The following is a 23,987-nucleotide window of genomic DNA, read 5'->3' as shown; positions in this document are numbered from 1 at the left end:
ATTTAAACAATAGCTGACTTTTAAAAAATAGCTAACATTAAAATAAGACATTGTAAAATTAGTATTTGATCAGAAGGTTCAAATAGTACCACTCCTACAATTTCAGAAGTCATCTTAGAAGGGTTTTCATTGTTTCTTTTAATTCAAACACTGTCACAAGTTGAAACATAGTATGAAGTTAATTAGACTAGGAATTAATTTAATGTTTTTATTCCACATGTGGTAGGAACTGTCCTTTGTTGAAAAGAACCAATTTAGTTTTGTAACATGGCATTTATAGATTGAGAAAACATGAGATAAGTCTTATTAAATTTCTTTTTTCTGCAGACTAGTTTTTGCAGAGATTTATAAAGGTCTTTTTCTTAAATTTGATCCCAGATACCAGCTGCTCTACAGGATCATGATAGAGAAATATTATCCATAAAAATTGTCTCACCCAGTGCTATAATGTAGTTTTGGTTTATGCAGTTTGGATAATTTTATAGATTATTAGAGTTAGGGGTGTATAAAGTGTCCAGGACTTTGATTTCTCAGGAGTGAGGATTGTATTCTCTACTCAAAAATACTTTATTGATTTTAATTTTGAAATCCCTTTTTTAAGCAGATGATAATTTAAATCAGATTAGATATTGTTGCTTTACCCTTTTGATAAGTGTGTTTGAGTTTATTTTTTTCCCCAGAGACAATTAATTGAAATTTGCATTTCACAGACAACCTTAAGAATGGAATCCAAACCTTCAAGGATCCCTAGAAGGATAACTGTTGAGCCCTCCAGTTCTTCCTTAAGTGCTCGAACTGTATCTGGAGGCAGAGGAAGTGGTATGAGTGATGCATATCACCCAAGAGAATCTCCATTCAGACTGAATTCTGAGCATCAGGTAACATATTAATTTGAAACATTAAAAATATTTTCCCACTTACTGCATTAATAGTTAATTTGTGAAATTATCAAGGAATCAGATTAATGTGTGTTTTTAAAAATTAAAATATCAATTAACTTTTGAATACAGATGTTGCTAAATTAGTTATATTTCTAAACCTCCTTTAATAAGGAAGTAAAAATTTTGTTTTTCCTTCTCTGGCACATCACAGTGCATGCCCAAAACAATAATGAGTTGTTATTTAACATTTATTCCCCTACCTCCAAATAAAACAACAACAAAAAACTTGGCAAGTTTAAAGAAAAAAGAATAAGTGATTAATGGGCTTTTTTTTTTTTTTTTTTTTTTTTTTTTTTTTGGTATGAGATGCTAATGATATGATATCAGTAGGGACAAAGTTTTTGCCTTCTTTTCTATATTGGGAATTTGTATAAGGTTTTATGTTTTTTAACTGAAATGCCTAACTGGTTTTGTCACACTGTCTGTGATCTAGGAATAAAGCATTATTTCATGAGTATTATTAAGAAAGAGCATAATACATTGCTATTTAATATAATCTCATGTATTGGAGTTTTAGAAGAGTTGAATATAAGGATTTTAGCAATTGGTTACAAATGTGCTTGGGGAATTTGCTAATTTGCTAGTTATAGATCTCAGTGAGTTTTTAATAAAATTTATCTCAGAAAGTAAATCAGTATCCCAAATATCAATTAATTTTATAAGTCTGGATTTTGTATTAGTTTACAATGGTTTTCTTCTATGTAACTGAACTTATTTCACATAAAAATAAAACAAATACTTAAAATTGTCACTAGGTCCTTGAGCAGTCCTGCATGACAGGTTGAAGTTTCTTAGTCCCAGTTTTCTTGTAGGAGAAGGTGCTAATTATATACAAGATGTGGGAATTTCAAACATTAAGATTTAGAATTTGTGATTAAAAAAAAATTTCTGCTTCAGCTTCTGGCCAAAAATAAAACCACATTTCCTTTTTTAAATGTATAAAGCATATTGAAAACTGTGGTTATTAGACCCTTGTTAAGAAATATTCAGTTTCATATAGATTGACAATTATTCTCAAGAACTGCAGAGCAAATGTGGCCATATTTACTCTTGGTGTAGATTTTATTCTTTGTGTGAAGATGGTTCTTTGGAGGCAAGTTCTATATGCAGTTTCCCAAGGTAGCAGAACCCCTTTTAAAACTATCAAGGATTAAATTAATTTATCTTGGAAACAAAACCAGAAAGTCAGAGAGCTTTCATTATTCAATTATATTTGTTTAGAATTTGATTAGTCATAATCATAAGTTTGAGCCTGAAGGGGAACCTAGTCCAACCCCCTTACAGATTAGGAAACTGAGGCCCAGAAAGGTAAAGAGTAGGCCATACAGGTAATAAATGATAGGGGGATTAAACCTGAGTTCTTTGTTATAAAAATTTCGATGTAAAAATCCAGCCTTCTTTTTATTTCCAATTCACAATGTTTTATCATAAAAAAAGGCTTCAAAGATTATTTGGTTTTTGGAAGGGAGTTAAAAGGGAAAGTGATTTTGAGTTTTGGATATGGCCATTTATGAATTCTTAGCATGTTATTAATATGCCATATATTAATGACTTATAGTAGGTAATGTGGATGGAAACATTCTAAAAGATGTTACATTATAATGGTAGCATTTGCATAGCAAGATTTTTGATTTGTAAAAAAAGTTTTTTGAACCTTTCAATGTAAAGAGAATTCTGTGGCATCTTTGAGAGTCTTTTTAGTTTCGTGTTCTTTGATAAAATTTCCATACTATAACTTCTGTTTCTCTAGTTTTATCCCAGCAATAAAAACAAATTTTCCAAAATAAATTCTAAAGATTTTCAATATGTGTTAATCTGATTTGAACACCCAAGTACAATCAAATTTGGGTTAGATTTAGAATCCAAATTATCTTTGACTAAAATTTTCTTTGGTCAGAAAAATAAAATTGATTTAGACTCGTAATGAATTGAATCTATTCCCTTAGGCTTTGGTTTTTCTTTGCTAATATGACCATAGGAGCAAATTTCTTGGATTTTTATTTTTATTTTTTAATATGGCACAAGTTCCCGTAATTGGTAAAATATTCCCAACCTGCTTTGCCCTATATAGGTCTAATCCTGACTGGCTTTTTCAGCACCTGAAATATATCTGAGTCAGATATTGAAACAGCTGTAATAGAGAACACCTCAGCATATTCCTTTTATTTAGAGATGAGACGCTTTGGTGCATAACTGGTATTATACTACTTCATTTGGGACTTGCTTCAAGGTAAATCTCCTCTATACATAGAAATTATAAAGAGGAAATACATGGCTTTAGGTGTGTCCATTTGAGAGAGCATACTCATTTTTTCCTAGAGTAGTTTTTACTCTGCCTTTCTTGCCCATCTTTTTCAATTAAAAGAACTCATTTTTGTGTTTATTTGTTTTTGTTCTCCATGTTGTGTCTTCAATCTTGTGAATATTGGGTTCACAGGTTGGGATGTCATTTTGATTTTTTTCTTTTACAGTTTCCTGGAAAATTTAACTTTTATGCGCAGTAACTAAATGTCATCAGGCTCCAATTGAATAAGTTAGTTTAAATATATTGACTTTCACAGAAAATAACATGGAGTACGTTATTTTGAGCACAGTGTAGGTTTTTTGAGACTTTGAAAGTTTGTCTAAGTGTATACATCCTATATCAGTTCATTCAAAATTACCTGAGATTAATGTGGTCATGAGTTTATTGAAAAATTTCAAAATTTGGAGCATTTAAAATCAAATTTGAATTGTTCTATAAATTCTTGGTTTCTTTAAAAAAAAAAAACCCACTAAACATACTTGTTTAAATTTTAATTTTCCCCATGTTTTAGAGAATTTATAGATTTCATGATCTGAAAAAGTTATCAGCTAAAATACTTTAAGGAAAGTCCTCAATTTATAAACATTCAATTTAAGAATGATTTTGCATGTTAACGAAAATCTTACTTTTTCACCAGCATACTTGTCCAATTACTAACTCTTGTTAATGCTGGGACATTACCCTTCTAACCCTCCCTCTCTTCAAGATACTCAGAGATATTTAGAACCAGAGGATTTAGGGTCCAGGGTTTATTTGGAGGGTACTGTTTAAATATATACTATTGTTTCATTTGATTTCTGTTCAAAACAGATTTTTTTGTTGACTATCTTAACTCTATTACTTATACTGTTTCTTTGGGAAAATAGGTTCTGATTCTAAATTGCTGTATTTTTTTTATTGATAATTTGTAAATTGGGGACTTGCTATTGTAAATCTTTTTAATGCTTATCTTTGAAAATAAATGTTAATGGCATAAAATAATTTTGAATAGATAAAAATTCTAATCTTTGGGGTATAGTAGTAGAATATGTGGTTATTTGATGAGAATTTTTTTTAAAGATAACTTTCAAGGTAATTCTGTTCTATTTGACATTATAAGAACATAAGAAGGGATACTATAAATGTGAATTTAATGTATTTTTATGTGTGTCCACTTAGATATGTATCAGTTCATTGTTGAAATTGAAGCAATCTCTGTAATAGCATACTTTTAAATTTGTTACCCAGACACACACACGCACGAACAAACTAAGGTGGTTTTGGATAGCCAGACCATTTGACGTTTTGGCTTTCTGTGACTGGCAGACTTCAATATTTGTATATTCCTATTGTAGGAAAGATAAACTATATTTTATACATTACAACACTTAAGGGCATAGTTAAAAAGAACCTTTTCTCACATGTCAAAAGAGGGGAGAAAGAATAGGGTACCAGATAACAAGTCTTTATATAGATATCTATGGGGACAAGAGAACTATGTCTAGTTACACATTCAGTTTTTGCTTATTTGGGAAACTGAGTTGAAATTTCATCATGGGAAATAGCAGTAGATCCCAGGAGCTCCCAGATGTCAAGGCAGGCAGAAGTATAGCTAATTAGACTCTTACTTTAAATGCTGTTTTTCTGCTTGAGGACATAGTCATATATGGCAGATCTAGTTGATATGGAAATACTTAGGCAAGATGGAAGGTGATTGTTTAAAATGTTTTCTGTTCTTTTTAAAAGCTTGGAAATAACCATTCACTATGGACAAGACAAATAGTTTATTATAAAGGAAAAGTTAAGTACTTTAAGGTATACTTAAGTATACCTTCTATTGAAGCTACACTTAATTTGTAGTTGAATGAACCCATATTGATAGTTATAGAAATACCATGAAAATCTCAATTTTTATTAATCTCTTGCCATATATAGTGACAGTTTTTGATATAGTACATAGATAATTTAAGATTCTTTTTACTTAAGTCTGTAGTGCACAGGACAAGGATAAACTATGAGGATTCAGTTAATAGTGTTTAAATTGTATAGGCTATCAGAAAACTCTTTTGAGTTTGGAAGTGAGTCATGAAAATGTTATTTACTCCAGGAGTCCAATCTGTTGCATACTTCTGGTAGAGACTGGGGATTTGGAGAAAGAGAAGCCCATGAAACTCCATGGAAATTTACCAGTTCCTCTCCAACTCACTTCTCAGGAACATTTGAGCGTCCATGGTCTGGAAACTTTTTGGGAAGTAGAAGCAGATTGGTAAGACTCACATCAAACCTAAACTAGGTCTCTATTGTATGTGGGAAGGATGAGGTCATCATTTTTTTTTAAATAGTTCTTTTAATTCTTTGATTTTAAATTTCAAGCACATGTTGAACATGAGATACTTCGGAATGAATGAGATTTGATATTCATCTTCAGTTTTATTTCTTTAGTTTGTAGTTGAAGTGTAGCATAAAATTTTAATTTGTGCCCTTTGTTTTTAAATTCCGATTGCCTTTATTTGAGAAAAGTGTTATTTAAATCAGGTCTTTTGGGAAATATCAAAACCAGTTACTACCACAATCTTTCTGCCTTTCTCCCTCCTATATAGTTTTTGAGGATTCATTGATTTATTCAGTAAACATGAAGTACTTGCCTTCATTCCATTCAGAGGAATACTAAAAAGACTCGTAGACACTTAAAAAACTTTATCATCAACATTACCCCCTGCTTCTAACCTCTTTTTCTTTAATTCAACCTTTTATCTCAAAATCTCATATTGGTTTGGTGCCTGTGAAAAGGTTTATGGTTTAGTTGATATGTAACTACTGCTTATTTATATTGTCAGTCTGTTTTGTTTTTAAGACTACTTACATTTTTGACTTGATTCATTTTGAGTCTTTGCTCTTTCTTTGCATTTATTTTGATTCCTTTTTGCCTAGATTTATTATTCCCAGCTGAAATTCTAAGATTCTTTAATTTTATTTCATTTCCAACAACCTTCCCTTCATTTAGTTTTTATATAAAATGTTGGTTTTTGCAATAATAAATGTTTAAGTATTTTTACTCTGTATTGTAGATTGTACTAATCTACTGCAGGCCCTCCTTAATGTGGAGGTGATTCCAAGGTTTTTAGAGGTTTATGCCAAGAAAAGTACTCATTCAGGCAGATCTTTCTAAACTTGGAAGGCTTGGAGTATGGAGTCCAACAGTGAAACTTACATCCCTTCTTAGGGCTAAATTTAGAAGGTTGAATTACAAGGTCAATGGGGATGAAGACCTCGGGAAAGTTAAAACTTCTCTCAGATCATGATTTTTTCCTTTCTGCCCTATTTCCAGTCATCTTCTATTCACCTATAAATTTATGAATATTTTGAAAAAATATTGAGTAAGATACTATATGCCAAGCACTTGGATATAATCATTAAGAAACTTGAAAACCTAGTTAGGGGGTAGAGTATGGGAGAAAAGAGAAAACAAATCTTACTAAAAATTAGCTAAGTGTTGTAATGGTAGTAGTAGGTCATAGTATAAGAAGCAATAGCTGAACTATACAGTTAGTAAAGGGATTCTGCCAATGATTTAGTTCCAATCAACAGAATTTTTGGTAGAGGGAATTGAAGTGGTTTTTTGGTGGCTAATTGGCATGATTTGAATTGGCAGGAAAGAGCTATAAGATTTGCTTCTTAACCTAGTTTATACAATGGCAGGGCTAATAAGAGATTTCATTTTTCATTTCCATATGAAAATGAATTCTTGAAACATTTTACACTTGGAAATACTATTTGAAAATTAAAATTTTGTATTTGTGGATCATAAAGAGCCTTAAGAGATCTAATTCAATTCCTTGGTCAAAACTTAATAGGAAGGAACCTCTGGTTGGCTTCCTAATTCTATATAAAACTTAATAGAAGCTTCTGGGATTTCTATCCATAAAGTTAAGTTCTAAATAAAACTATGGCCTTACGTTAAAATTTTTATTTAAAAACTATCTAAAAATACTGATATGTACATAATTCTTAAGCCATAAAGAAGTTTTTGAGTTTGAATTATTTAAACCAAACCATCATTATGAATTTTCATCCTCACCCCCCCCCCAATTTTTAAAAAAATTACTTTTATAGGTTTTTAATTTTTGTTTTAAATATATCCTGTATCACTATCATACTATTTATTTGGTTTTTTTAAATAACTTTTTATTGATAGAACCCATGCTAGTGTAATTTTTTACAACATCCCTTGCACTCACTTCTGTTCCGATTTTTTCCCCTCTCTCCCTCCACCCTCTCCCCCAGATGGCAAGCAGTCCTTTACATGTTGAATAGGTTACACATACTATTTATTTGTATGGGTGCTTCTGACATCTTTTAATTGTAGGGAAGCCTGCACAATTTTTCTGGTGTTATCAGTTAAATTTTCTTGAGCATATTGAAAGTTAATATACTAAATATTATGGAGCATACTTTTTTTTTTTTTTTTTTTGAAAAGAGCAACTTCTGATTTTAATAAGTTGAAGTGATGAATAATACCACTTTAATTGCGGAATATTTATCCTGTTGTACTACCTTGTGGGGAATGAAAGGGATTGGCATACACTTGTCAAATATGTGATTAAAATTCATCTGTATTTTTTTAGACATGAGAATCTAGATTTGAATTCTATCTCTATCATTTATGTGACCCTAAGTAAATCATTTTATCCCAATTTCATCTGGATCTTTTTCTCCATTTGTAAAAATGAATGAATTAGACCAGATAATATTTAAGATTCCTTCTGGTTCCTAATCCTAAAATCTCTACAATATGCCGTTTAGTAATTTTAAACAAATGCTTAATTTGTATTGACATAGCACCATCTCAGTGATCTCTCTTAGCTGCTATTTATCCTGTCCATTGAGGGTTTTTCAATATTTCTAACAAATTTAAATAGCTCTAATATAACATTTGAAATAAATGTTCAATAGCATGGTTTCTGCTAAAACTTAGGCATATTTGATGTGTGTTAATTTGCTATTCAGCAAATGTACTATTAACATATTAACATGTCTGCTGTTCACATCTTATTTTTGCTTGTCCTTTCACAGAAAATTAGAATCATAATATTATTTAATAACAGAGCTCTTTATCATATTCCTTTTTATGGCAGCTTATGATATTAAAACATTTCTTTCTCATATAAATAAAGATTGTGATTTAGGTAGAGATTGTGTTTTCAAGTTCATTTTTCTTTTTATTTGGTAAACTAGCTAAAAATATTTTGCTTATTAAAGGGAAGTAAGTGATTTTGTGCTTTAAAAAAATCTAGAACTTAACTGATTTTGATTGAAGTGTTCAATGTTAGTGATATCCTGCTGGGGGTTTTTTTTGTTTTTTTTTGGTATGGGATGGTTATTTTTAAATAGAGTTTTAAACTTTGTGTGTGTGTGTGTGTGTGTGTGTGTGTGTGTGTGTCCCCTCACTTGACATTATTTCTAAGTAAGATTGTATTCTTGCATGTTCATGCTGTCAGTGATTTTTTTTTTTAAACTAAGGTCTGAGTTGTGAAAGTTGAAAATACTTGATGTTGAAAAGGACTTTGTGTATGTGTAAAAGTATGTTGAAAAGTATTTTGTGTATGTGTAAAATATATCTGCTATGTGTTTTCAGACATTTACTTTTTTTCACTAGAATCTGGCATTCTGGTAAATAAAATTAATTTTGCATTTAAAATTTTAATTTAACTAATTTTACATGTAGTTTGACATCTTTAGGAATGGTAATTTAAGGTATTTTTGGAGGGATTAATGCAGGAGCAATTTGGGAACAGGCCTTTCCCCCCAACCCCCCTCCAAATTGTCTTGGGTGTGCGATAGGGGTGAGTAGTCAGTATATAGTAAAAAGAAGCATGGACCTCAGTTCCAATTTTGATTCTTTTATGAACCTTGAGCATGTTGTTTAAACTCTGAATCTGGATCATCATTTATAAAATAAAGGGTTCTAAATAGATCCATCTTTATTGTGGTGATGCCTAGTACTTTAAAAACTATTTCTAGTCATATTACTTATGTAAAATATCTTTTTTTCAAGAATTGTTACTCAAGACTAGATTTCAAATTAAAACTCAGTAGTCCTTTGAAAGCAAATACCTTATGTTTAAATAAAAAACTTATTAATTGTTAATTAAAGTTACAAACTACCCAAGCCTGTGTGTGTGTGTGTGTGTGTGTGTGTGTGTGTGTGTGTGTGTGTGTGTGTGTGTAGTTTACATGTCAGAATTTGCTCAGATAAATTGAGAATTGTAGAGAGGGATAAATGGTTCTTGAACATGACAAACCATTTTAGATGAAATTTTAAACTGCAAGTAGAAAACAAACTATTTTATTTTCAATCTAATTTTTTTTTAACTTGTAGGCAACATCATCAACACTGACTTCACCTTTTCAGTCTTCATGGTATGGTGAATCTGAGAGAACTCAGGGAGCATACCCAAGATTGCAAAACCAGCAACGAGAACATGATTCAAAGAGACCTAAGCTTTCTTATACAAGTTGTACATCTACCTCAACTGGGAGAAATAGTGCAAGTGGTTTGAATTCAATATCAGGTAAATAATGAAATCACTTAGAGTCAAACTATAGTAAATATTTTCAAAAGCAGAAAAAAAATTCTGATTTTGTTTTTGTTTTCATAAGGCAAAACCTTTCAATGAGCCAAATATTTGGAGTTGAATGGGTAGAAATAATTTTATAGGTTATGAGACTGAATTATTAATTATGTTAAATGTCCAGTCATCCTTCAAGTCAGTACTGAAATTAGAAAGTGAAACTTGATAGTTTTTCTAGTTTTTAAATAAAAATTTTAACATAAGGCCATAATTCTATTTAGAATTTAACTTTATGTTTAGAAATCCCAGAAGCTTCTATTAAGTTTTAGATAATTTAGGATCCAACCAGAAGTTCCTTCCTATTAAGGTTTGACCAAGGAATTGAATTAGGTCTCTTAAGGCTCTTTGTGATCCACAAATACAAAATTTTAATTTTCACACAGTATTTCCAAGTATAAAATGCTTCAAGAATTCATTTTCATATGGAAATGAAAAACAAAAGATTTTGTTAGCCCTTCCATTGTATAAATGCTATCATGATCACTTAATAGCACAGTTACTCCCAAGAGAACTTACTTTTGAAAGAGATAAGAATGGAGTAATTGTACTTGAGAAAGGAAAAGAAGGACTTGTATGGGATTGTTGGGAAATCCTCAAACTTGTAACTGATGAGGGACTGGGACGTTTCTTTGTCTCCAGGAATTCTTGGTGACTAGCCCAGAAATCTACCTTCATCTTGCCAGCAAATGAACTAGCTTGAGCTCATTAGTTGTGGAGCAGGAAAAAAAGAGGTGATGAACTGTGTCTTATGGATAACTATTCCTTTCCCCTTTCCAAATTACTCATGGGTTTCACATTTACTTTTAGTATCTCTCTTATAAATAGGAATAGTGAAAGAAGACACCTCAGACACCTCTGACCCTAAAAATAAAAATATAGGAATAGAAAACTTTGTTTATTAACATAAACAATTTTTTTGTTTGTTTCAAAGGAAAATATCTGAACTATTCCTTTACACAAAGCTATGGCAATAAAGGAAACAATTCTTCCCATTTTCCCCCGATTTCATTTCAGAATTGGAGAAGTTCAGGCAGGATTTGTCACAAGGCTAGAATCTTACCCATAGCCCAGATTTCACTCCTTAACAGTTTGTAGCTTCCATGCTAAGGCAGTTTTCAAACATGTGGATTTTGTAAAATCAAGAATTTGATTGGGAGAATAGGGTTGGCAGATTTTTTTTAAAAAATAACTTTTGAAATCCATTGGCTTCCCATTTCTAGTGTCCTACTGAAATGGACTTATCATTCCATTTATCTAGCTTTTTCCTTGAAGGAAGATCCATCTGTAAGGCATACTCGTTAATTAGTAGGTATCCCTCAGCCATATTATTAAAACTAACACAGAATTTTGAGCCTCTGTATTCCTGGACCATACTGTATTGTGTATTTTAATGACCAGTGTTTGCTATTAGGGAAGGTGTAAAGCTGGTTATGGAAGGCCTTGAATGATCTGCAGAGGTATTGTAATTTGGTTGAAAAAATTTTGAGTACAGGAATCATGATGAGATATGCTTCAGTGTGATGAATAAATTGGAGAAGATAGGTAGTGTTAAAAAAACCTCTTAGGAAGTTTTTTATAGTAGTCCAATAAGTGATTACTGAGAGTCAATATGTTTAGTGGAATGAGTCCTGGATTAGGTAAAAGAAAACTTGGGTTTCAAGCCCATTTCTGTTACTTGTTCTTTGAACCTAAGTTCTTCATCAGTAAGATGGAAATAAGGGTAATATGTACTTCACAGGATTGTTGTGAGGAAAGCTCTTGGCAAATCATAAGGTGCTATATAAAGTAAGAGTTGTCAAAAGAATTGAAAATGGCATTTGAGAAATATATGGTAGGCATGAGCTAGCAGAAATCAAAGAATGGAAATGTTCATTTTAATTAGTATTTGCAATATTAATTACAATTATATTTATATAATAAGATCTCTATTATAATTATAATAAAATAATTTTTAAAATTTTGTGATTTTAAAATAAGGTTAGTTACACTAAGAGTGTGAGGGCAATTGATAGTGATGCTTATCCTTTTGTAGCACTTAAATTCTTGCAGGAAGGGGCAAGGCAGTCCCCATTGTGTTGATGGATCCTCATGGTGTATTTAAAGAAGGAGTAGGACAAGAATTGCACAGAATGAGCTGCCACAGATGTGTTTCCATCTATATCTTTGAAGGAAAATATTCGTTTCATAAAATCACAGATCTATTTGAAATTAGGGATGAGGAAGACGATCAAGATTTCAAAGATAGGTGACTTATAAATGAATGATGGTGCCATTGATTGAAATAGTAAAATCAGAACCATCATAAGGAGAAGATTAAAAAGATCAAATCTGAATGAGTTAAATTTGAGATTGTACAGACATCTAGGTGGCAATGGCCTCTAGGAAGTCAGAAGTGTCTGTAGTTTGAAGAGAAATTGGAACTGGAAGTAAAGATTTTAGAATAAACTGATATGGAGGTGATAGGTACAGCTGTTAGATGACTAAATTTACCAAGCCAAAAAATATAGTGAAAAATATATAATGCCGGTTTAAGTTGAAGAACCTGGCATAAGGTGAAAAGAAAAAGAAAGGGTAGTTTTTGAAAGAGATAGCAAGAACAATAGAGATAGAAAAAAGAACCAAGAGAGTGTTATCTGTGTCTTAGGAGAAGTATTTTTTGGGAGGGTGTGATCTATTCTAATATTAATACATTGCATGTAGAGTTGGAGGGCGAGTACTTAGCAAATTAAATTATTATTGACTTTATTCTATGTAAATCTTTGGTTTATACAAACCTTTATTAGAAGGTACTTTTAAAAATTAAAATACTTCCTGTTTATCCTAGGATTGATAAACTACTGGATTGTGTAGAGCCCACATTTTAGAATCATTTTTGATAGTTAGTAATGCTTTAAATAACTTAAGGGTTGTTATGAAGAAAACCCTTTGTAAATCTTTAAAATATGCTATAAATATGAGTTACTAATGCCTGAAAGGTAATCATATTAAGACAAGAGAATGAAGCTAGGTTTTTCATGGTGTGGCTTTATACTTCTTTGAAATAAAATTGATTTGTGAAATTTATAGATTTTTGAATTAGGTAAGGCAAGGACTTTAAGCATTGTCTTCCATGAGTATATAAATTTAGAATTTCTTCTCCCACTTAACCCCTCCCTCTCCTTCCTCCCAACTAATTACTGGAGTTCATTTTTTACACTCATTTTCTTCATGAGACAAATGAAAAGAATTAAATGACTATTGTTGCTGTCATAAATTTTTGATTTCATGAGGTTGGTAGTTTGCCTTGTAGAGAGATGAATTATTTCTATTACAGATAAATTTGAATGCTAATACTTACTGTTCATTTATCTCTAAGTTGTTTTATGTTGTAATGAAATAAATAACTGGTTCAAATTTTATTATGTAACTTCTAATTTTAGTAATTGATATTAATAGAAGTTTTGTCCCAACTTGTTTCTGAAAAATAGTTTTCTTATAGCCAATCACGTTGCATTTTAAATCTAAGAATATGGGTTGTGAAGTCATTATAGTGTTTCATTAGAGAATTTTTTTTTTTAATAGATCTTGACCTGTACCAAAATAAGTGCCTTTCTGTTTTCACTATGCAAAAATGAAGTAGCAATTCAAAAACATTGGTGGCTTATTTTCTGTAAAAGATCTGCTATATTTTGTATCCCCAAAATGTGTGATTTTAAATGTGTATTAGTGAAACATATGGATGAGCTTTTAAAGACTCTTTGGAAAGCTCTTTGGATTAAAACTTCACTTTTATTTTTAGATTCTTCTTGGAGAACTAGCCAAATTCCCAGGTCTTCTTCAATGGTACTTGGATCACTGGGGACTGAATTAGTAAGAGAGAGAAGAGATCTGGAAAGGAGAGCAGATCCCTCTATTAATCTTATGGATTATAGTCACAGGAGTGGTGATTTTACATCTTCATCATGTACGTTTAAATTGTATTTTTCTTGGGAAGTGCCATTTTTTTCATTGTTTTACATATATTCCTTAAATAAGTAATAAAAAGAAAGAAAAGTAAGTACAATTTATGACATTAGGTAGAGAAGGAGGGAAGCACAAGTTGAGAAAGCAGTTTTATTATTTGGGTTTGGGATTCCCCAACTAATAAGGTGAGTGTTTATTTGCCAATTGTTTTTCCTTTCATAACCATTCTTCTAGAAAAAGAAAGTCTAAACCTTTGCTTATACTTCATTATCTCATTCACTTTGAATTCTTTGGAATTAGACTTCCTCTCCTATCTCCTGACCGAAACAGATCTCTCCATGATTTGAGTGTATACTTTTGTTAAATCTTTTGACTTGTTCTTATTTCTCATCATTTTTACTTTTCTGCATCATTTTAAAATTAAAAAAAATTAATGAACACCCATCCCCATTAAAAAACAGTAAAATACCTATAACAAATGTGCATAATTAAGCAAAACAGATTTCTCTATTGACCATGTTTACTTAGTCCTTTACTTGTTTCTTTCTTTTTTTTTTTTTTTTTTGGCTGAGGCACTTGGGTTAAGTGATTTGCCCAGGGTCAAACACCTAGGAAGTGTTAAGTGTCTGAGGCCAGATTTGAATTCAGGTGCTCTATTCACTGTACCACCTAGCTGCCTCCCCCCCAACCTGTTTCTAAGAAACATTTAATGCTGTTCACTATCCCATTCTGGGTATTTCTTGTGATAATTCCTTTTTACTTATTATCCTATCTCTGACTGGTCCCTACAGATGATCTCCTAAAGTTCTTTCTAGGTCCTCTTCTTAGTCTCTTTTTTTTCCTGGTGATCTCATTAGCCCACAATAGATTGATTTATGTTTATGGAAATTACTGCCAGAGCTATGTATGTCTAAAATTTCTTCTGTTATATCCTGTAAGCCTATTGATTTTAGCATCTCCAAATTTCATTATCTTCTTTAATCTGTTCCACACTTCTCTATATCCATTGAAGCAACTACCATCTCGGTCATTCAAGAGTAATGTGGAGTAATGTGTCACTTTCATCTTTGTTTTTTTCCCTTCGTATCTGTTCATTTGCCAAGTCTTTTCAATTTTAATGCTTGAATCACATTTTTCCTTTCCACTCATGACTACCACCCCATTTTAAGCTCTAATCACCCAGAAGATTTAGAATCACTATTCTAGACAAATGATTCTATAAAAGCTGTGTGCCCCTAAGATTCTTTTAAGGGGTTTGTGATATCAGAACTTTTTATAATAAGACTTTGATTATTAAAAATAGTCCTCTTTACCAATTATATATCTTTTGCTTCAGGTTTTTTCATATTCTTCAAATATCATCACAACAGATTGAATGCAGAAGCAAATAAGAGAATCCCCCTGTCTTCTACTAAGCTGAAATTAAAGAAATTTTCATAAATAAATAAACAATACCATTTTTCTCACTAAAATTTAGTTTTTGGAAAAGTTTTTTCCCCATTAAAATTATTTTAATAGGCAATGATTTTATTATCTTTAAATGAATAATTTTTAATACTTTAAAAATATTGACAGATATAACCCAAATAAAAACTTTTTGGGGTAGTCACTTTTCAAGATTGTAAAGAAAGGGGTCCTCAGTAATTTTCGAATCTAGAAATTTGGGGATCAAAAGGTCTAAAAATCATTCACTTAACTATTTTACTTATCTCTCAGTTGAACTTTCTGCTTCAGTTATTCTTCATTTACTTATTAAAACATATCTATCTATGATTCCCTATTGTCTGTAAAAGAAGTACATATTTCTAAGCTTAGTATTTTAAGCTTTTTATAATCTGGCTTCAGAATGTCTTTCTGTCTTTGTATCACATTCCTTTTCATTCTTTTGCTCAAACTGACTTGTGCTTTTGAGGACTTTGTTTCTATTCAACATAGCAAAAATGATGTTATTGGTCAGTACTATATATTTTCATAACATAAGTTAGCCAATTTTTGAATTTAAAAATTTATATTTTATATAATATAAAATAATAGTACATGTGTAATAATATACAATTTTAAAATTTATAATCTTAGATAACAGTTAAGCCATGAGTTTTATCATGTCCCAGAGTATTTTTGCAATAAAATTGCATTTCATACGTCGTCTGTTCTTGTGAATAACGTAATGACAACATGAAGATAATAACAGATATAACTTTTTAATATCAAAATTATGTTCAGCTAATCATTTTCTCCTTTTGTCTTGCTGTTTTAATAATAGATCTTCAAGATAGAGTTGCTTCTTCATATTCTCAAGGAGCAAGACCAAAAGAGAATTCACTGAACACTTTAAGATTAAATACATCATCCATGAACCGTCAATGGCCTTCTGAACATCAGTCCTCATTTTATTCTAGAGAACCAAGTAGAAATTCTTCCAGATCAAACTTTTCTCCAAGAGAAATGGAATCTCCCCAGAGGAGTGTACAGCAAGGTTTTTCTTACATCCCAAATAGAGATGAAGCTTCTTCCATTAATAATTCTGAAAGGATTGGTTCATCTCAAAGGTCATTGACTGAGCCTTCCAATGACACTGAAGGAAGGCGGACAACCAGGCAGTTGTTGTCTCGTCTAGCTTCTAGTATGTCATCTACCTTTTTTTCACGAAGATCTAGTCAGGATTCCCTGAATACAAGATCATTAGATTCTGAAAATTCTTATGTTGCTCCAACAGTTTTGACTTCTACACAATCCAGTGGTAGTGCAGTTTCATCTTCTGAAGTTCCAGATAATAGAACACCTGAATCTTCTCAGGGATTTAGATTTCTTAGGCGAAGATGGGGTTTATCATCTGTTGGCCAAAATCCTAACTCTGAGACTGGTTCAGAAAACTTTAGCCAAGAGTCTGAAAGTAGAAATGCTGGTTCCTGGTTGTCCTCTTCTCTAAGAAATAGATGCACACCTTTATTTTCAAGGAGACGTCGAGAAGGAAGAGATGAATCTACACGAATTCGCACTAGTGATGTGCCATCTAGACCTCATCATGTTTTGAGAAGAGAGTCTAATGAAGACGTTCACCTTGAAACACAAAATGAGTCCCTTGGGACTACTGCTAACAGATCACAAACCCCTACAGTACCCAGCAGTGCAGCTGCTTCTGCTGCTTCCACACCAGATTTGGCTCATAGTGGAAGAAATACAGGAATATCTGGAATTCTTCCTGGTTCCTTATTCCGATTTGCAGTCCCCTCAGCTCTAGGAAGCAGTTTATCTGACAATGTCATGATCACTGTAGATATTATTCCCTCAGGTTGGAATTCATCTGATGGGCAGAATGATAAGACTAAAACCCTACCATCAAGAGATCCAGAAAGGCTACAAAAAATAAAAGAGAGGTAAACCAATGTATTTTTCTTGAAACCGTAAAAGTTCTATGTGTAGTAATCTGCTTAGAATTTCTCTTACTTAAATGCTTTCCAATAATGATAATTGAACTGAAAATTTTTGAAAGTTAGATTCTAAAGTCTATATGCTGTATTACCAATAGGTACTTAATATGATTCTATGAAATGGTTGTATTGAATTATGTGTGTTAATAATTAAGGATAGATAATAGCAAACAAAATAAATTTTTATTTTCTTAGAATACAAAAATACACAAGAAAAGAAGATTAGTTTTTTGAGGGCGTAGGTTGTTGTATAATCTACAAGAAACTTCTTGTAGCTGTTTAGAATTTCTTTCCCTTCCTCTGGACCTAGGGGAGCAACCTAGACTTCTTCATCCAGTAGTTTTAATAGTCCAGATTAAGTAGATTGAGGCTGCTAAGAAAAAGTTTATCCTTTCATTATGATTAAAATTTAACTTTTTGGGGAGATTAACTAATTTGATTCATATTTTGCTTGTTTTCAACACTTAGACTTTGCTAATAATTAAGCTGTGTGTGTATGTGTTTGCATGTACCCCCCCTCCCCCCCCCTCCCCCCCCCCCCCCCCCCCCCCCCACACACACACAAAACGTTCAAAAGGAGAATTGCCTTGATGGGTGCTTCTCTCAAAGCGTTAAATCATTTGTCCTTTTAAGAAATCAGGATGGCACAAATAAGATTGTTGGGGAGACAAATCTTTATATATTAAAAAGACCTTGGGAAGAAACACGTGAACAGTATTGCTATGTATATGCTACATTCAGATAATGGATAAAGGATTTGAATTGGTATTTCATTACTTCCAAATACATGATGATGACAATTTCTTGTTATGTGGCTTTGGGTTCATCTTGGATGATAAGTAGTCTTTGGGTTCCCCTATAAGTTGAGGGGAATAAGACTTTTGAAATCATTCTAACATAAGCCAAATATAAATGTGTGGAGTCAGGGATAAAAATACTTTATTTGAAGAGAAAAACACACCATCATTTGTTTCCTTTTTTTTTTTTTTAGTCTTCTCTTAGAGGACTCTGATGAAGAAGAAGGTGATTTGTGTAGAATTTGCCAGATGGCAGCTGCATCATCTTCTAATCTTCTAATAGAGCCATGCAAATGCACTGGAAGTTTGCAGTATGTTCATCAAGAATGTATGAAGAAGTGGTTACAGGCCAAAATTAATTCTGGTAAAATCTACTGTTTTCTGACTATTTTGTCTTTCTAGAATTAGCATAAAATTTGTTCTGGGACTCCATGTGATGTATATTATCTGTTGGAATTTTAATCTGAAGTCAAGAAAAATATACCAGCCCAATGAATTAGTTCCAAAGAACTATTAACTTGAAATTCATTTTTCTTACTAGCATAAACTCTTAAAAGGAGAAAGACTTTAAAGAATCTTAGAATTTAGAAAACTTCATTTTACAAATGAAGAATACAAGACTCAAAGAAATTTAAGTCTGGCAAGGTCATGTAGCCAATTTAGTTGAAGAGTTACTTCTGGAAATTGGCTTTATTGAATCCTCTCCCATCCATTGTAGTTTTCCCTACCAAATTCCTACCAAATTCCCTATCAAATTTTCAGCTAACTAGTAGCCTCTTCACATATGTACAGTGTGAATATAATGGATACTTGTATTGATTACTTTAGGCCAATATAGGGATCCTTCAAACCTAGCATATAATTATGTGTCTGTGTTAATTTTAGAATTGTCTCTTTTCTGTTCAGTGACAAATGACATTTGTATTCTAGTTTTGATTTATTTTGTCACTTATGGATCCTGCATATAGATGTCTGTTCAGTTCTGCAATTTGAGTCTTCTTTTGCTTTTGATATCTCTTAAGATGTTAAACTCTGATAAAACCCCTTTCCTTCTACCTCTCCTATTCTACTTTGTTCTGTTATCTTTCAGAAAACAGTTATGTTTTCATAATCTGCTATCCTGCCACTTACTACTCTATTATTTTCATCTTGTTTTTAGTGATTTCAACATTTTTCTTCCCTCCACTCTTGAAATCTTTAATATCTGCTTTTCCTGTGTTGCCAGCTCTGGGTATCTCACCATCTAATGGTGGGATTTTCTTCTGAGCAGTGGAGCTCTGCTTGGACATTACTAAACTACCACCTGGCATCACCCACATTTTTCCAGTTTTACTTTAATTGAGGTTTTATTTCTGCAAAGAAAAGTAGAATTTGGTGATTATTAGTAATATTGTAGAAGAGATTCTTAAAGGTCAATCAGAAAGTATTTATTAAATGTTTCCTGTGTGTCAGGCACGCAGTGAAAAATGGGATCCCTGCCTTCATCAGCTGACACTATAATGGATGAGACCGTGTGACAGAAAGTTTTTCACATATGTTATATATACCACTAGCAATTAGGGGAACTAGTAAAGGACTATGGAATTTGACCTGAGGCTGGAATGTGAACCGGAATGCAGAGGTGAGGAAAGAATATATTCGAGTTATGAAGAACAGCTTGTGAAAAGATAGTCAGGAGAATGAAGTGTTGTTTGCTAGGAACAAGATGACGACCATGGTTGCCAGATTATATCTAATTATAGGTAGAGTAATGATAAGACCAGAAAGATAGGAGGTGGTCAGATTTTGATGTATTTTGAAGAGGGTTGGGGGTAAGAACCAAGTATCTCAAGATAATATAGACTACTAGAGTTTAAGTATAGGGGAGTGACCAGGCCAGACCACCAGGTCTTACTTTACTTGAGCATCATGGGTCATTTCCTACCCTGCTTTCCCCATCAACTTCTCTAGTAACTTCATCTCCTCTACCTATAAGCAAACCTGAATTTTTCTGAGTCAAAGAACCTTCCCATCTCCTTTTAAGTTGTTTTAACTCTCTTCTCTGCATAATTTATCTCTTACTTACTCTTCAGTATCTTGCAAGTTAAAAACATCTTTTGAAATGAAAATGACTAGCACCTCTGTTTTGGTTTTTAAAGGTATTTTATTTTTTCCAATTACATGTAAAGAAAATTTTTAATGTTTCACTTAAAAAAAAAAGTTGTTGCAAATTTGTTTTCATCCTCTCTTCTAGCCCCCACTTCTGCAAGGTAGTAAGTAATTTAATATAGGTTATATATGTGTAATCCTATAAAACACATTTTTGTATTAGTCATGTTGCTAAAAAACAGAACAAAAAGAAAAAACATGAAAAAAATAAAGTGAAAATAGTATGCTTTGATTTACATTCAGATATAAGTAATTCTTTCTCTGGATATGAATAGAATTTTCCATCACGCATCTTTTGAGATTGTCTTTGATCATTGTATTGTTGAAAAGAGCTAAATTTGTAATAGTTGATCACAACACAGTTACTTTTTAAATAAGCTGTAAGATTTGGGTTGTAGTACATTTTCCTCAACTCTAAAGTTACAAAATGAAAGTGTTCAGATTATTCCAATAAAGTAATAAAACTAAACTAAAATCAAGGACATATATTATAAACTTTAAAAATAGTGAATATAAAATGTAATCTAGTCATAGTCAATAAGCATTTATTTATTAAGTGCTTGCTATATGCCAGATAACTGTTAATTATTGGGATATAAGTACAAATGTGAGAGTTTCATTCCTCGTATTTGGATAAAGGACATATACACAAAACCACATAGTGGTGAAAAAAAGTATTCGACACTCATCATAACCAAATTCATAGAAGTGGAAGATAGAAAATTATGTATGGTGAACAATAGCAATACCTGAGGGGAGAGTAAGGTGTAATCAATCTGGAAAAATAAGCTAGAACCAGATTGTGAAGGGCTTTAAATCACAATTGAGAATTTGTATTTTTACCAAAAGATCATTGTGGGGACAACCCCCAGAGCACTTTTTAAATAGGAGAGTGACAAAGAGACTTTCAAATTATTAATTTAGCAGTTATATGAAAGATGGATTAGAAAATTATTTTCAGTAGTCCAGGTGAAAGATCATGAAAATCTGAACCAAGTTAGTTTGTGTTAGTGGAGAAAAGAGTTATGAAATGGAGAGATATTGACAAGGTTGAATAGAAAAGATTAAATAGCTATTTGGATGCAGAAGTCAGTTATTTTATTTTTAAAGAATAGAGATCTAGTCATATTTGTTGTAACCATAGTGGAACAATTGAATCTAAAGAGATTGAAAGTAAGAAAAAGATAAGATCGAAGAAGAAAGTTGATTGAGGGGTTGGACATTAAGGACACAAGTAATTGGGAAGGCATTGGCTAGGAGAATGGGCTTCTTTCTTTAAGATTAGATCCAAGTAGCCAAAAAATATGGAGTGAGGTCTGAGGCAGCATTATGTTGGAAAACAGGGGTTTTCCAACCATGGAATTGTAGAGGAGAGTTCCTGAGAGTTCAATCTGTTTTATCTCTGATTACTGAAACTTGGGTAATGTAGAGGTATCATTGAGAATAGAATTTTCTTCAAACTGTTCCTTAGAATATTAGTATTTAGAAGGAATTTTTGAGGTTAATATGATAAATAAGGTTGAAGTATAGGGATTTTTAGTATTTAAGTATGGATGAGGATTTTATTTTTTTAATCAACTGAAGTGTTTTCAGAGGCTTCTGAGATTAACGTGTGGTATACTCAACTCAAACTTAAACTCAACAGTTTGTATCAAATACAAACCTGTGAACAGACTTTTTTTTTTAAATTCAAAGTAGCTTGGAATTCTTGCTACAAAGAAAAAAATAATAGTGGAGTGCCTTTCCTCCTGGTGTAGAAGGCATGTGATCTTTATTTCATTTACTTTTAATATTTTTATTTCCAAGTTCCATTACGCTTATCATAGTCACATTTCCGATTTTTTCAGTTATATATTTGCTTTGCTGGTGGAATCACTTCACTGTAGAATCTTAATTATTCTCTTGAATTCCCCATTTCATAATTAAAAATCACATTTTGAAATGGGTACAGTGACATTCCTAAAATTTTAATCACCTAAAAGCTAAGATTTCATTACTGTTTTAATTTACCTCTTTTCCTAACCTCTCCATCAATATTTTCTTATTAAAAGTACTTTTAAAGTGAATAACTTGTATCCTAAACAGCTGGATCAGACTGTTTATGGAATGGTGTGCTGCCCTAGAAAGTGGAAGCTTAGGAGGGGAGGAGACAGTGTTAACAGTGCTGCTAGTTCTCTTCTCAACTTTCTATCTATGGCTGGGAAGAGGATCTTAGCATTACATATTTCCTTTCCAGTTGCCTGTTTTTCCATATTTGTCTTGAATTATCTTTTCCTATATACTTTTTATGAATTGTCCTGAGAATCTTTAGCTTTATGAATTTTACCAGGAACATGGCATTTAAATTGCAGAGTGAGTCTAATACTAATAATATTGATTTCTGCCTTAATATCTATCACTTTCATAACTGCTTTTTGTGTTGATCCTGAAGAAACAAAAAGCTCTTACTTTCATAGTATTGTTAAAATTTTATTTTGTTAATTGATTTGGCATGTTAAGAGAACTGTTTTTTTTTTTTTTTTTAATATACACACTAGTATAATTTTTGATAATCAGATTTTGTTTAATGCTGTGGAAATTAGGTAATTTGAGTTACTACTAGAATGGAAAATTTATTTGATTTTAATCCTTATGTAACTGTCACTTGATTATTCACTGGTATTTGAAAAATGTCTGTAGGTTTACTTAGATGAGTCTGTTTGTGCTTTCAGAAACTTTAATTGTTGCACATAATTTTTAGCAGCTCTGCTCGCAGTTTCCTCACCACTTGAATTCAAACATGTAGAAGGAAGTATGGTTTAGTGGGGAAGGGGGTGGAGATTCCTGTCAGAAGATTTCATTCTTATCCTTGCTACAAGTATTTCCTCGGATAAATTAGTTAAACTCTAGGCTTCAAATAAAGTTGCAAAATTAAAGTTAGGTGACAGTAAAGGTCCTTTTCAGTTATAAATTCTGTGGTCAGTATGTTCTTGTTTTTTAGATACAGATTTTCCACATAAGGAATTATTTTTAACAAAAGGGAAATGTAAAAGAGCAGCAACAAAGTTTATGGGAAGAAATGTTCTGCAGTGGAAAAATTGCTGAATTAGTCTGGGAAAATCAATTGAAAGTTTAGATCTCATTTATTCTCTAGATAAGGCATATGACTAGATTATCTTGAGTTCCCTTCCTGTTCTAAATCTGTAACAAAGTAATTTCAATCTAAGACAAATTTGAATTTTAGTTCTTCATTGGAATTATAGTGAAAGTGAAATGGATTATTTGCAATACATTTTTAGATACATTGACTTGTTGTTCTGAGCTCTAAGTATTCATCTTTAGTTTTTTTACCTTGAAGTACTGATATTAATTTATTACATGTTACTCCTGCTTTTCTACATTTATTTTTTCAAATTATCACTATATACTTTGTGGTTATTATACTTTGTTCTATTGAGTACTGAATTGCTTTTTAGAAAACTGCCCTTAACTTTGAAGCCTTTTAAGAATAACCAAGATCTGTGCGGCACAATAATTGTATAAATATCTATGCGTGTATCAGATTTAACATGTTTCTACCATGTTTAACATATATTGGACTACTTGTTATCTAGGGATGGATGTGGGGGAAGGAAGGGAAAATTGGAACACAAAATTTTGCAAGGGCTGATGTTGAAGAATTGTCCGTGCTTATGTTTTGAAAATTAAAAAGCTTTAATTAAAAAAAAAAAAAAAGAAAAGAATAACCAAGATATTTGATTAGTTTAGGATTACTGTTAGTCGTTTGGAAATTGAAATTTAAAAGTGTCCAAGGGTTAAGGGTATTTGGGGAT

General features: G+C 31.8%; 1 protein-coding gene across 7 annotated transcripts in view; it reads left to right on the top strand.

Moving 5' to 3' along the window:
• Window positions 1-23,987, top strand: part of MARCHF7 (membrane associated ring-CH-type finger 7) — a 47,569-nt gene that overhangs the window by 14,706 nt on the left and 8,876 nt on the right. For 5 of the 7 annotated variants that reach the window (XM_051986296.1, XM_051986295.1, XM_051986292.1 and 2 more), the window contains exons 2-7: window positions 711-878; window positions 5,333-5,491; window positions 9,605-9,797; window positions 13,636-13,800; window positions 16,063-17,176; window positions 18,222-18,391. In XM_051986296.1, the coding sequence (XP_051842256.1) occupies window positions 723-878; window positions 5,333-5,491; window positions 9,605-9,797; window positions 13,636-13,800; window positions 16,063-17,176; window positions 18,222-18,391 (1,957 nt within the window). In that variant the 5' untranslated portion in view covers window positions 711-722. The remainder of the gene's footprint in view (window positions 1-710; window positions 879-5,332; window positions 5,492-9,604; window positions 9,798-13,635; window positions 13,801-16,062; window positions 17,177-18,221; window positions 18,392-23,987) is intronic. The other 2 variants (XM_051986298.1, XM_051986297.1) reach the window with 1 other exon arrangement.

Source organism: Antechinus flavipes, chromosome 3 (genome assembly GCF_016432865.1).
Source record: "Antechinus flavipes isolate AdamAnt ecotype Samford, QLD, Australia chromosome 3, AdamAnt_v2, whole genome shotgun sequence".
Lineage (NCBI taxonomy): Eukaryota > Metazoa > Chordata > Mammalia > Dasyuromorphia > Dasyuridae > Antechinus > Antechinus flavipes.
Note: the sequence above shows the minus strand (reverse complement) of the source record. Positions and strands in the feature narration are given on the sequence as shown.